Source organism: Esox lucius, chromosome 12 (assembly GCF_011004845.1).
Source record: "Esox lucius isolate fEsoLuc1 chromosome 12, fEsoLuc1.pri, whole genome shotgun sequence".
In the NCBI taxonomy this organism is placed as follows: domain Eukaryota; kingdom Metazoa; phylum Chordata; class Actinopteri; order Esociformes; family Esocidae; genus Esox; species Esox lucius.
Genome location: NC_047580.1, coordinates 32,786,440 through 32,797,326, shown reverse-complemented (window position 1 = coordinate 32,797,326; position 10,887 = coordinate 32,786,440). Strand labels below are relative to the sequence as shown.

The 10,887-nt window shown below is 42.4% G+C and overlaps 1 protein-coding gene across 1 annotated transcript; it reads left to right on the top strand.

Moving 5' to 3' along the window:
- The first annotated feature begins 2,262 nt into the window (after nt 1-2,262).
- LOC114840495 (pepsin A-like) lies at nt 2,263-10,648 on the top strand. The gene is made up of 9 exons (XM_029124193.2): nt 2,263-2,372; nt 2,476-2,617; nt 2,933-3,050; nt 8,309-8,427; nt 8,507-8,703; nt 8,821-8,937; nt 9,195-9,339; nt 9,766-9,864; nt 10,177-10,648. The coding sequence occupies exons 1-9, from the start codon at nt 2,314-2,316 to the stop codon at nt 10,312-10,314; spliced, it is 1,134 nt and encodes a 377-aa protein (XP_028980026.2). The 5' UTR covers nt 2,263-2,313; the 3' UTR covers nt 10,315-10,648.
- Nucleotides 10,649-10,887: the final 239 nt, after the last annotated feature.

The window sequence follows — 10,887 nt, the reverse complement described above, 5'->3', positions numbered from 1 at the left end:
GGTTTTAATATGTGTAGCTTATTGTAAATTTGATAGCTTGTCTTTCTATATCAGTCGTATTGTCTTTTACATGACTTTGCTACTGATGCAAAATGTCCTGGTCCTCTGATTAGTCTGTGGATTCTTCATTCTACCTAGAATATTTCCGGTACCCCAGTTGACGTCAAGGTTAAGATCAGGGTTAGGTTAAGGTTTGAGTTAGTTTAAGGTAAGAATTAGGATAAGTGTTAGGTGTAAGGTTTGGCGATTTGGTCCTGGATGATACGGAACCACATTTTTTGAGATTTTCTGTTTCAAATATCGTAGCCCATATAATCTGCCTCTTAAATCTCTAATTACAATCAGCTGTCATCTCACAGGATTGGGAAGCTGCTGTCATTGTTCCTTGAGGCCTTTCTGAATCTTGCCATGTCCGTCTAAAGTGTTATGATGCCTGGTCAACAAACAGTCAAACAGCCATCTGGTCACATATTTTTCTGTCTAAGGTTCCGCCAGACTTCAGAGCCATGGGGACATCACCAAATCTCTAAGGCTACAAAAACTACACATCAGCATATGACAAAAAGACATATTGAATGACTTTTTAACTGATTTGGCTAAAGCGTTTGACTGTCAAACATTGCATTTATATCAAAACTCCACAACCTAGGGATGTAAGAAGATTGTCTAGCTTGTATTGAAAAATGGCTGACCATAATGATGGCGGTATCCATAGATGGGCACAATTATAAAAGTTAATTTCATTAACCGTTAGTCCTTTCTCTACAAAATGTACATGAATGATCATTAATCAGTTAAATTCTTAAAAATGTAAGGGAAGTTAATGATAAACGTAATGTAAATTTTTATTATATAAAAAACTGCTCTGAACTGTACATGCTAGAAGCTTGCGTTTTTTCCCACAGGATTCCTGACTTCCTGACTAAGTCAAATGACATTACATTGGTTCTTTTCCATAAAGGTGAGGCAACGTAAAATGATGTTGAAGTTACTAAATTTTTGGAAGGTCTCACCCCAGCATAACAATGAATTGCCAATCCATCTCACTGATACTAGAGAGACATACTTTGTTGGCCAATCACAGACGATGTTTACCATACACAAGTGTTGTTTTTCACTCTTGACCTTGAGATTAGCACGCAATCTTACTGCAGTTTTTACTATGAAAATAACATCTAGATATTCAGCACAGCAAGCATTGGATTTGGTCTCCTTCCCCGCTCTGGGCTGAAGCAAAAAGAACCCACGGGATGATTTATCTGGTGTTTTAGTTAAGGGCCATCATACTCTTGATCTCAATGTGTGGCTTTAAAGAAAATGACAAAGCTGGTGCTGGCAGCATATATTTAGCTATGGATTTCATTACATCATTAAATTATGACAGTGATTGACAATCAATATGTTCTAAGGAGATGTTTGACCTTTAACTGCTGAAATAAGTACAATTAAGCTTGGATATAATTTCCTTTTCAAAAGAACCACTAAATATAAGCAGTTGGGTCCGGTGGAAATAAGTGCCGTCACCTGTCTTCACCTCTGACTGAGGAACAATAAAGCAGTCAAGAACAAAATAAAAAACAATAGAGAAAAGGCCTGCTATGTGATGACCTCAACAACCATTTGGTTGTACCTCATAAAACGTACAATGTGTTAATTTCATGAAAACAAGTCCATCCATCATCTTCCGCTTATCCGGGGCCGGGTCGCGGGGGCAGCAGTCTAAGCAGGGATGCCCAGACTTCCCTCTCCCCAGACACTTCCTCCAGCTCTTCTAGGGGGACACCGAGGCGTTTCCAGGCCAGCCGGGAGACATAGTCCCTCCAGCGTGTCCTAGGTCTTCCCCAGGGTCTCCTCCCGGTGGGACGGGACCGGAACACCTTCCCAGGAAGGCGTTCCAGAGGCATCCGAAACAGATGCCCAAGCCACCTCAGCTGACCCCTCTCGATGTGGATGAAAACAAGTCTGAAGTGTAAATTCAACATTGTTCCGAAACCTATTTACTTTTGGTAGATAGCCGTTCCACATAACCGTATATCGCACTTTCACAATCTGAATCTGAGATATCGACTGTGTTCTGAACTACAGCATATTAACTGTGTAGTGCGGTACTTCTGACCCGAGCCCTCTACTGCTCTACACCTGAGATACCGTGCCAGTCAAGGACGCGATACTCCCGTGCTACTGTATGATAACAGAGGGCATGTCATGGTCAATGACCACCGGGTGAGTGGGTTCTGGTGTCCAGCGTAACTGTATATAAAGCCTTGCCTCTCCAGCTCTAACTTCACCAATAACCAAGAACCAGACAGAGTCATGATGAAGTGGGCTGTAGTCCTGTGTGCCCTGGTGGCCATCTCTGAGTGCAATGTCAAGTAAGTACCGGCAGACTGTTCTTTCTCTCCTATTTGCGTTACATTATTTTTTTTATCTGCATGTGCAATCTGCCAAACGACCAAAGTGTAAATGCATTTCCAGGATCTCTCTGATCAAGGGGAAGACGGCCAGAGAGACCCTGATGGAGAAGGGTTTGTGGGAGGAGGTCAGCAAGAAGTACCCATACAACCCCATGGCCAAGTTCCTGCAGACCGGAGACGAGGGAATGACCAATGATGCCGACGTAAGCCGGAGACTGACGCTTAGCCTAGCCATTTGAGTGTAGGGCCGGTGACCACAAATCCCAGACGCAACAAGGTGAAAGATCTGTTACGTATCCACAAGCCATGCCCTTCACCCTACCTTGCTTTGGATGAGCGTCTCCGTCTGCTTAGTGACTAAGATATGTAGATGCGTGAAGTGTGGTTGTAGTTTATTAACTTGGGTATGATACCAGGCTGGTCCCCAATGGGAGCGATTGATAAAGTGTACTATGGACATAATGCACATCTGTCTATTCATACTGAATTGCTCACCTTGTGTAATCCTCTCTCGGCAGATGTCCTACTATGGTGTGATCTCCATTGGAACTCCTCCCCAGTCCTTCAAGGTCATCTTTGATACTGGCTCCTCCAACCTGTGGGTGCCCTCTGTTTACTGCTCCAGCCAAGCCTGCCGTGAGTACACACTGTGTGGTCAGAGAAGTCTCCGAAACCTTATTTAAGTATAAAACATGTTGAAAAGAGTCTGGTTTCTTTTGACATAGAAGAACTATGTCAGTGTTAAAGCGTCACTACTTTGTCTGATTGAATAAAACAAAGTAGCTAGCAAGATTGAGATCACTGCAGCCATTAACTACCTCAACTAAAACTGGAACTGCAAATGTTTTGCCTAGAAATTTTGACTTTGAATTTGATATCTGGCATGTCTACCTGTTGTTGTGAGTCGCAGAAAAAAGTAGCGTGGTTCAAGGCTAGAAATTGTCAATGGAAAACATTGGTATCACACAATAAAACATATTCTTTATTTTATTTACCATCGCAATGTGTGTTGGCAAAAAAACTGCTATAAATTAACTGATAAACAATGAATGATCCAATTCCGGTGATTCTTTTACCCAAGTGTAACTTCGATAAAAAAAGGAAGGTTTGATATCTATAAAAGGTTAACATGCCATCTTGATTCAGTTAGTAGCTCTACACTGGCCCTGTAATCTAACCTTCATGCCATCTTGTGTCAGTTAGTAGCTCTACACTGGCCCTGTGATCTAACCTTCATGCCATCTTGTGTCAGTTAGTAGCTTTACACTGGCCCTGTGATCTAACCTCTATGCCATCTTGTGTCGGTTAGTATCTCCACACTGGCCCTGTGATCTAACCTCTATCAATCAATCAATCAAATGTATTTATAAAGCCCTTTTTACAACAGCAGTTGTCTCAAAGTGCTTTACAGAGACACCCGGCCTTAACCCCTCCGGGTCGGAATCCGCAGTATCGCGGAAAATCGGACACTGTATATTTCTAATCGTAGAATCCGAATGGTTATAGCTATTAACTTGCTGTTTCCTTTCCCGTGTGCTGCACATTCCAATGAAGCGATTGATATAAGATTTGTGTTCATGCGTTCATCACAGCCTTCGTAAGACGACCGCAAAGTTGCACCAAAAATGGGAGCCATTACGCACATCACGAAATGTAGCCTAGTTATATCCGCTGTTTAGAAGGCTAATCTTTGTTGACTAGTCGCAAACGGTGTGTGTACTATGTCATTTGACGCCTGGCATTCAATAGCAATTCAAATTAGCATACCCCGCGATTCTCAGGTATAAGGTGCGAGCACCCATTCCAAGTGGCCTCTACTTACCCAACACATCAGTCGAGAGAGTATCTAGAGATAAATTGCTTTGCTTTTATTCCAACAAAGAACATTTTCAACAACGAAAACTTTTGTTTATGCAAGATGGCAAAAAGGTTTACAGCCCAGCAAGTCATGGAACAGATCTTCGAAAGTGATGAAGATGCTGCAGCAGATTCTGGCCTGGATGACTTTTTTACTGACGAGGAAGAAGATTTCATCGAATGGAATTGATCGAATGGAGGATGAAATGTAAGTAGATTTCAATCATGTTGGGATCACCATGATTATTTCATAATGCGTGAATTGGTTTCCATGGCCTATTGTTACATAGTAGGCTACTGTTCTGGTAAATAGAACACGTATTCTATACAGGGTCGTTCTTGATTTGTTGTTACAGTTAGTAACCTACTGTTCTGGTATATAGAACCTAGACTAGAATGAAATAAGTAACGGAACCCAGTCCGGGATAACATTGGATTTGCTCTAGGTTTTATTGAGGTTTGTACTCATACTGACTTAGTGATAAGTTCACAGGGTTGTTTGGTAGGGTATATGTTTTTGCAAGCCATGCTTGTAACACCTCGTGAATGCTTAGGATGTTATCAACGACCGTAAGAAGGGACCCCTGAGTATGACACGCTCTTCCGTGTGAGGCCACTCATGGATGACATCAAAATAGCATGCTAGTCATTCTACCAGCCCCGGCTGAACCTCTCCATTGATGGACGGATGGTTGCCACAAAGGCCAAAACAGGGATGACCCAATACATGAAGGCCAAACCTACAAAGTGGGGCTTCAAACTGTTTGTGTTGGCAGACTCCAGCAATGGGTACACTTGTGACTTCACAGTCTACACTGGGAAGAGCAAGTTTGCCACTGGCTGTGGACTGTCCTTTGACTCTGTGGTGGGGCTGATGAAGCCAGCATTCCTTGGTTCAGGGTACCACTTGTACGGTGATAGTTTTTACACCGGCCCACATCTGTTCAGACACCTCAGGTCCTTGAAATTTGGAGCCTGTGGGACCATCCGTGAAGGAAGGAAGGAGGCTCCAAAAACCAAGGTCAATGCCCTGACCAGGAAGTCCCCAAGAGGATCCCTGAGGTGGATTAGAGACGGCGACCTCCTCTTCACAAAATGGATGGACAACAGGGAAGTCTCAATGTGCTCCACCATTCATCCTGTATACTCAGGTGACACAGTACAGAGAAGGCAGAAGAGCAGGGAAGGACACTGGGAGACAAGTCACATTCCAATCCCAACCCCAATCATAGAGTACAATAAGTACATGGGAGGTGTTGACTTGTCTGACCAACTCATCCAGTACTACTCAGTGCACCACATAACCAAGAGGTGGTACAGGACCCTCTTCCTCCATTTCCTGGACATTGCTATTACCAATAGCTACATCCTACACAAGGAGCTGTGCCAGAGTGCACAGAGTCGGCCCCTGACACATGAGGCGTTTGTTGAGCAACTTGCAGCTGAGTTGTGTGGGGTGACATTGGCGGTTGCTGCCACACCAAAACTAACCAGACATACCCCTTTGCCTACCAGAGAGACAACTGACCAAAGCTCGAGGGCCACAGATGGACGCCTCAGGTGTGAGCTCTGCAAGCGAAATGGTGTAAAGAAAGACACTCCCTGGAAATGCGGTGAATGTGATGTGCCACTCTGTTTGCTTGCAGACAGGAACTGCTTCCATCTGTGGCACAGCTAAAAAGACTATTTGTGGGTGCTCATTTATTTTTGAGTAAGACCTGATTCATGGTAACTGATTCATGTAAAGAGTTATTTTTTCTTTTTTTTTTCACAGAACATTTAGGAACTGCTTCCATCTGTGGCACAGCTACAAAACACTTTTTCTGTTTACCTATTTATTTTTGGGTAAAACAATTTATCCCAGTAAATGTGCATAGTTCTATTTTTTTATTGTTATTTGTGTTAGAATCAAAACCCCATGGTGATTTTCAGTTCTTGTATTTATGGATAATAAAAACCACAAAAAGATGCACGTGTGTTTTGCATTCATTGCATATACACAGTATAATGAGTTTCTCAGAAGGCTGTTATGATGTAGTTTTTTGGGGGGATTATATCTAGACATATTCGTGAAGCAATCAGTTTGTGGATAAACAAAAGGAACGTTTATCCCTATGGGAATAAACAGCCAAACAGACTCCACAGAATGGTCGCCAACCGAAGCGCATTGCGTAGGCTACAATTCCATAATTATCCTGAAAAATTATCTACAGGATCTTACGGCAGGCTTTTGCTAATATCTAGGCATCCTAACGAAGCGACTGGAAAATAGTTTGTATACATATGGATAATAGAGTCCGCCTGGTAGATTTGGACCAAACCGGTCACCATTACGCATTGAATTAGCCAAGTCTTCCGATGTTTATTTTTCGCCCAAATCACAAATAGCCCTTGTACCATACTTGTTCTAGGGGAAACATGATCTCTGCAACCTAGGAAGGATGTTACGTCATAGAAGTCACTTCCATAGAGACGATAAACAAAATTGAGGATCTCAACGTTCACTGATCAATAATGGCGATTAGTAGTTTTCGTTCCGGTTATGCAAGATAGCTCTTTGTTTTCATCCAAAACGTTTTAGAACATATTTGAACGTAATCAAGAGGCCGAGGAAGGTTATTCTGTCCAGGAACACTTTCTACCAGGCACGTGTAATGACCAACCAGCTGAGACAGCTCAGACAGGTGACGCATCCAGATTATAAGTGAGTACATCGCTATTTCTGATAAATGGCACCCTATTATGTCGTTTGTATTATAAAAATGATATGAAAATGTTTTTTTGTCAACATAGTATGAGGATGTTCATGGGTTTTTGGGAAAAAGTTGTAATATTTCTTATTTTATTAAGTCAAAACTATCTAACGTTCTCGTGCTGCCATCTGGTGGCTGTTTGGCGTCATCACAGGGAAAAAATCAAAAAAAGTTTTTATTTCTAAGTTATTTTATAAGGTTTTATTTCTAGGTACAAGAACCAACTTTTTTGGGGTGCCTATATTTTTGACCTTCTATTATTTGTTTTATTCATTAGTTTCAACTCAATGCAATGTAATATGACAGTAAAGGCATGAAACTGTCAGGGAATACCATTGAAACAAAACTTCATAGGGGTTTCAATAAAATGTTATCATCCTGAATGGCAGAAATGTTTTCCCGAAAAATATGTCTTTTGCCTTTCCAACAGATGAGTTTTCTAAATGGTGATTCAAAAGTCTGTTTTTATGTGTTATTATTGTAGCTGAGGGTGTGGTGAATACCAGGATATGCAATACTCCATGGTATCTGTTACAGAAATGAATCTAGGACCCAAAATGTCCAAGTAGTGACGTCGGGCCTGGAATGCCCACTGACCACTTTGGGTTAAACCCCAAGGAGCAAACAACAGTAGTGTTGAATTTCAGTGGCTAGGAAAAACTCCCTAAGAAGGTCGAATTTTAGGAAGAAACCTAGAGAGGACCCAGGCTCAGAGGGGTGACCAGACCTCTTCTGGCTGTGCCGGGTGAGATATTAAGAGTCCAATTGGAATAATAAATACATTTCTCCGGGCTAAATCCAGAGTCTATTTGATTTTAGACTAGGTCAGAAGTATGACCAGGTGGACAAGGACAGGGACAGCAACGGGCCCTCCAAACCAGGTAATCCGCAGGTGTGGACCAGGACCTCATCTCCTCCTAAAACTGGAGGAGACTGAGAAAAGTTAGTAGTACATCCCTCATATCCCCCAGCACAATAATATAGCAGCGTAACACCTTGGAACTGAGACGGGGGGGTCCGGTGACAGCTATGCCATCTTGTGTCAGTTAGTAGCTCCACACTGGCCCTGTGATCTAACCTCCATGCCATCTTGTGTCAGTTAGTAGCTCCACACTGGCCCTGTGATCTAACCTCCATGCTATCTTGTGTCAGTTAGTAGCTCCACACTGGCCCTGTGATCTAACCTCCATTCCACGGGCTGTGCAATTCATCTCAGGGGACACAAAGTAGACTCCTCATGGACCTGTTGGTTCAGTGGCCAATCAGCCTGATTGTGTTTTACAGAGAACCATGTCAAATTCAACCCTTCGCAGTCCAGCACCTTCAAGTGGGGCAACCAGCCTCTGTCTATTCATTATGGAACCGGCAGCATGACTGGAAGGCTGGGCTATGACACCGTTTCGGTACGTTCATGTCAGTTGAACGCGTTATTCTGGTCCTGTGTTTTCCGGTAGCTGATGTGGGCTGCATGTGTGTTTTCAGGTGGGAGGCTTGTCTGTGAACCAGCAGATCTTTGGTATCAGTCAGACAGAAGCTACTTTCATGAGCTACATGGTTGCTGACGGCATCCTGGGACTGGCTTTCCCCAGCATTGCGGCTTCTGGGGCCACACCTGTTTTCGACAACATGATGAGCCAGGGCCTGGTGTCCCAGAACCTGTTCTCAGTCTACCTCAGCAGGTACCCTGGACTACTGAGTTAATAGTCGTAAAACTGACATAGTGTTTTTAAAATGAAATGTCTGTGTTGGCAATTTAAGCAGTTACCTAATGGTCTCTTCTCTTCCTCCACAAACAGCAACTCTGCTGAGGGCAGCGTGGTGTCCTTTGGTGACATCGAGAGTAGCTACTACACTGGACAGATCACCTGGATCCCCTTGACCTCTGAGACCTACTGGCAGGTCAGCATGGACAGGTACAGTTGCAAATCTCTGGGGTGTTGTAGGATCTCTCACACTGGAATACCTAGAATGTACATGGCTGCTTCCGTGTTTAAGTTAATGGCAGAACCAACTTTATTTTCTAAGTTTGATGATAATATTGAAAAACCTTCCTCACAAAGAGACCTCAGAATGAAAACACAACACATGTATGAGAGGGAAATATACTGTACATAATATACAACTGAACACAAAGCCAGTACACAGACTCTCCTGATATTGATCATTACAGTGTTACCATCAATGGCAACGTTGTGGCCTGCAACGGTGGTTGCCAGGCGATTATTGACACTGGCACCACCTGGATCGTCGGGCCAAACAGTGACATCAGCAACATAAATTCCATGGTCGGGTTCACACCTAACCAGTATGGACAGGTGAGTCCAACCACACACTTGCACAAACAGAGTCTCTCTCTCTGTCTCTCACACACACAAACACACACACACATTGATTACACTTAAACAATATATTTTTCTAATCCTGAACCTAACCCTTATCTTAGTAACTTAAGCATAACTTTGATAACCAAAGTTTATGTCTAAACTTAACCTGACTAACTAAACTTAATCACAACCCCATTTGTAACTGTTGCCCTAAACAAATCCCTTTTTTCAAAATGATGACTTGAAGAATGTCCCAATTTGAATCCTTCTTTTAACCTATTATCGTTTGGGGACGTTTTTGTCCCTGTTGATATTTTAAAACATGAAACACACACACACACACTTGTTTTTTTCACAATTACACCTTGCTTAACCACACAATAACGTGTAACATGTTCTATATTACTTCTCTCCTAGAACTCATTGAACTGCGGCAACCTTGCCAGCACACCTGAGATTACATTCACACTCAACGGAAATGCCTTCACTCTGCCTGCTACTGCCTACACCACCCAGGTAGAGCCCAGTAACAAACATGCCGTTAAAATCTCTCTGACCCTGTCTGAACGTTGCTGGTGGTGTGTTTAGACTGTCAATCTAACTGGTTAGCTCTATGTTGGGCTATTAGTTGTTCTGGTAGATTTGCACAGGTGAAAGAACTAATCACAGTCAGTGTTAGTTTGAGCTCCTCAACCAGACCACGTGTATACCTGAAACCCATTTATTTTAGTTACTGGAGCAAAAGGTCTAATATCTCTCATGAAAAGGCACCAGCGTAATACAAATAGGTAAAGACATTTCTGATTTTCTCTCTCTCTCTCTCTACAGAGCTCTTATGGCTGCGTTACAGGTTTTGGTAATGGCGGCTCTGACCAGCTCTGGATCCTTGGAGATGTTTTCATTAGACAGTATTATTCCATCTTTGACCGACAGAACAACAGAGTTGGTCTGGCCCAGGCTGTCTAAGAGATCCACTGATAAGACCCTTTCTAGAGATTAACTAGATGTCCATTTAGACCCCAGACATCTTAAATCCCAAAGCCCTTAAGGAAATCATGACATGTTATAATTGGAGAAATGCAAAATTCATGTGAAATTTTAAAAGCCAAATAATATAACAATATAAATGGATTTATTCCTAATACATTTACATATCTCTGTCACACATTAAGATCCATTTTAGAAATATGTCATAATGTGCAGCCAATATTTTTCATATGAATCAACATTAGAACAAATTGTGACACGTTGATTGTGAAATGTTCCGCTGCTACTGATGAATAAAATCTATAACTAGCAATGTCTGTGTACGGAATTTGATTATGTTTCATTCTCTTTCCCTGAGGAAAAGTATGTTTATGTTGAACCCCTGAATCTGATGTAAGAAATGGGGAAAACTTAAGGGAATTCCTAAGGGGCAGGTATAACCATAACAGAAATATTCCTCTGTAAACCTATAGACTAGACCAGGACTGGACATATGTATTTCCACCAGGGCACCATGTTAGGTCCTGTCCCAATATCCACACTGCACCCTGA

Excerpts from the sequence above, each read along its gene's own strand:
- LOC114840495 (XM_029124193.2), top strand. The coding sequence starts at position 2,314 with ATGATGAAGTGGGCTGTAGTCCTGTGTGCCCTGGTGGCCATCTCTGAG. Across the intron at positions 3,051-8,308 it reads CTGCTCCAGCCAAGCCTGCC|AGAACCATGTCAAATTCAAC; the intron begins GTGAGTACACAC and ends TGTGTTTTACAG. Across the intron at positions 9,865-10,176 it reads CTACTGCCTACACCACCCAG|AGCTCTTATGGCTGCGTTAC; the intron begins GTAGAGCCCAGT and ends CTCTCTCTACAG.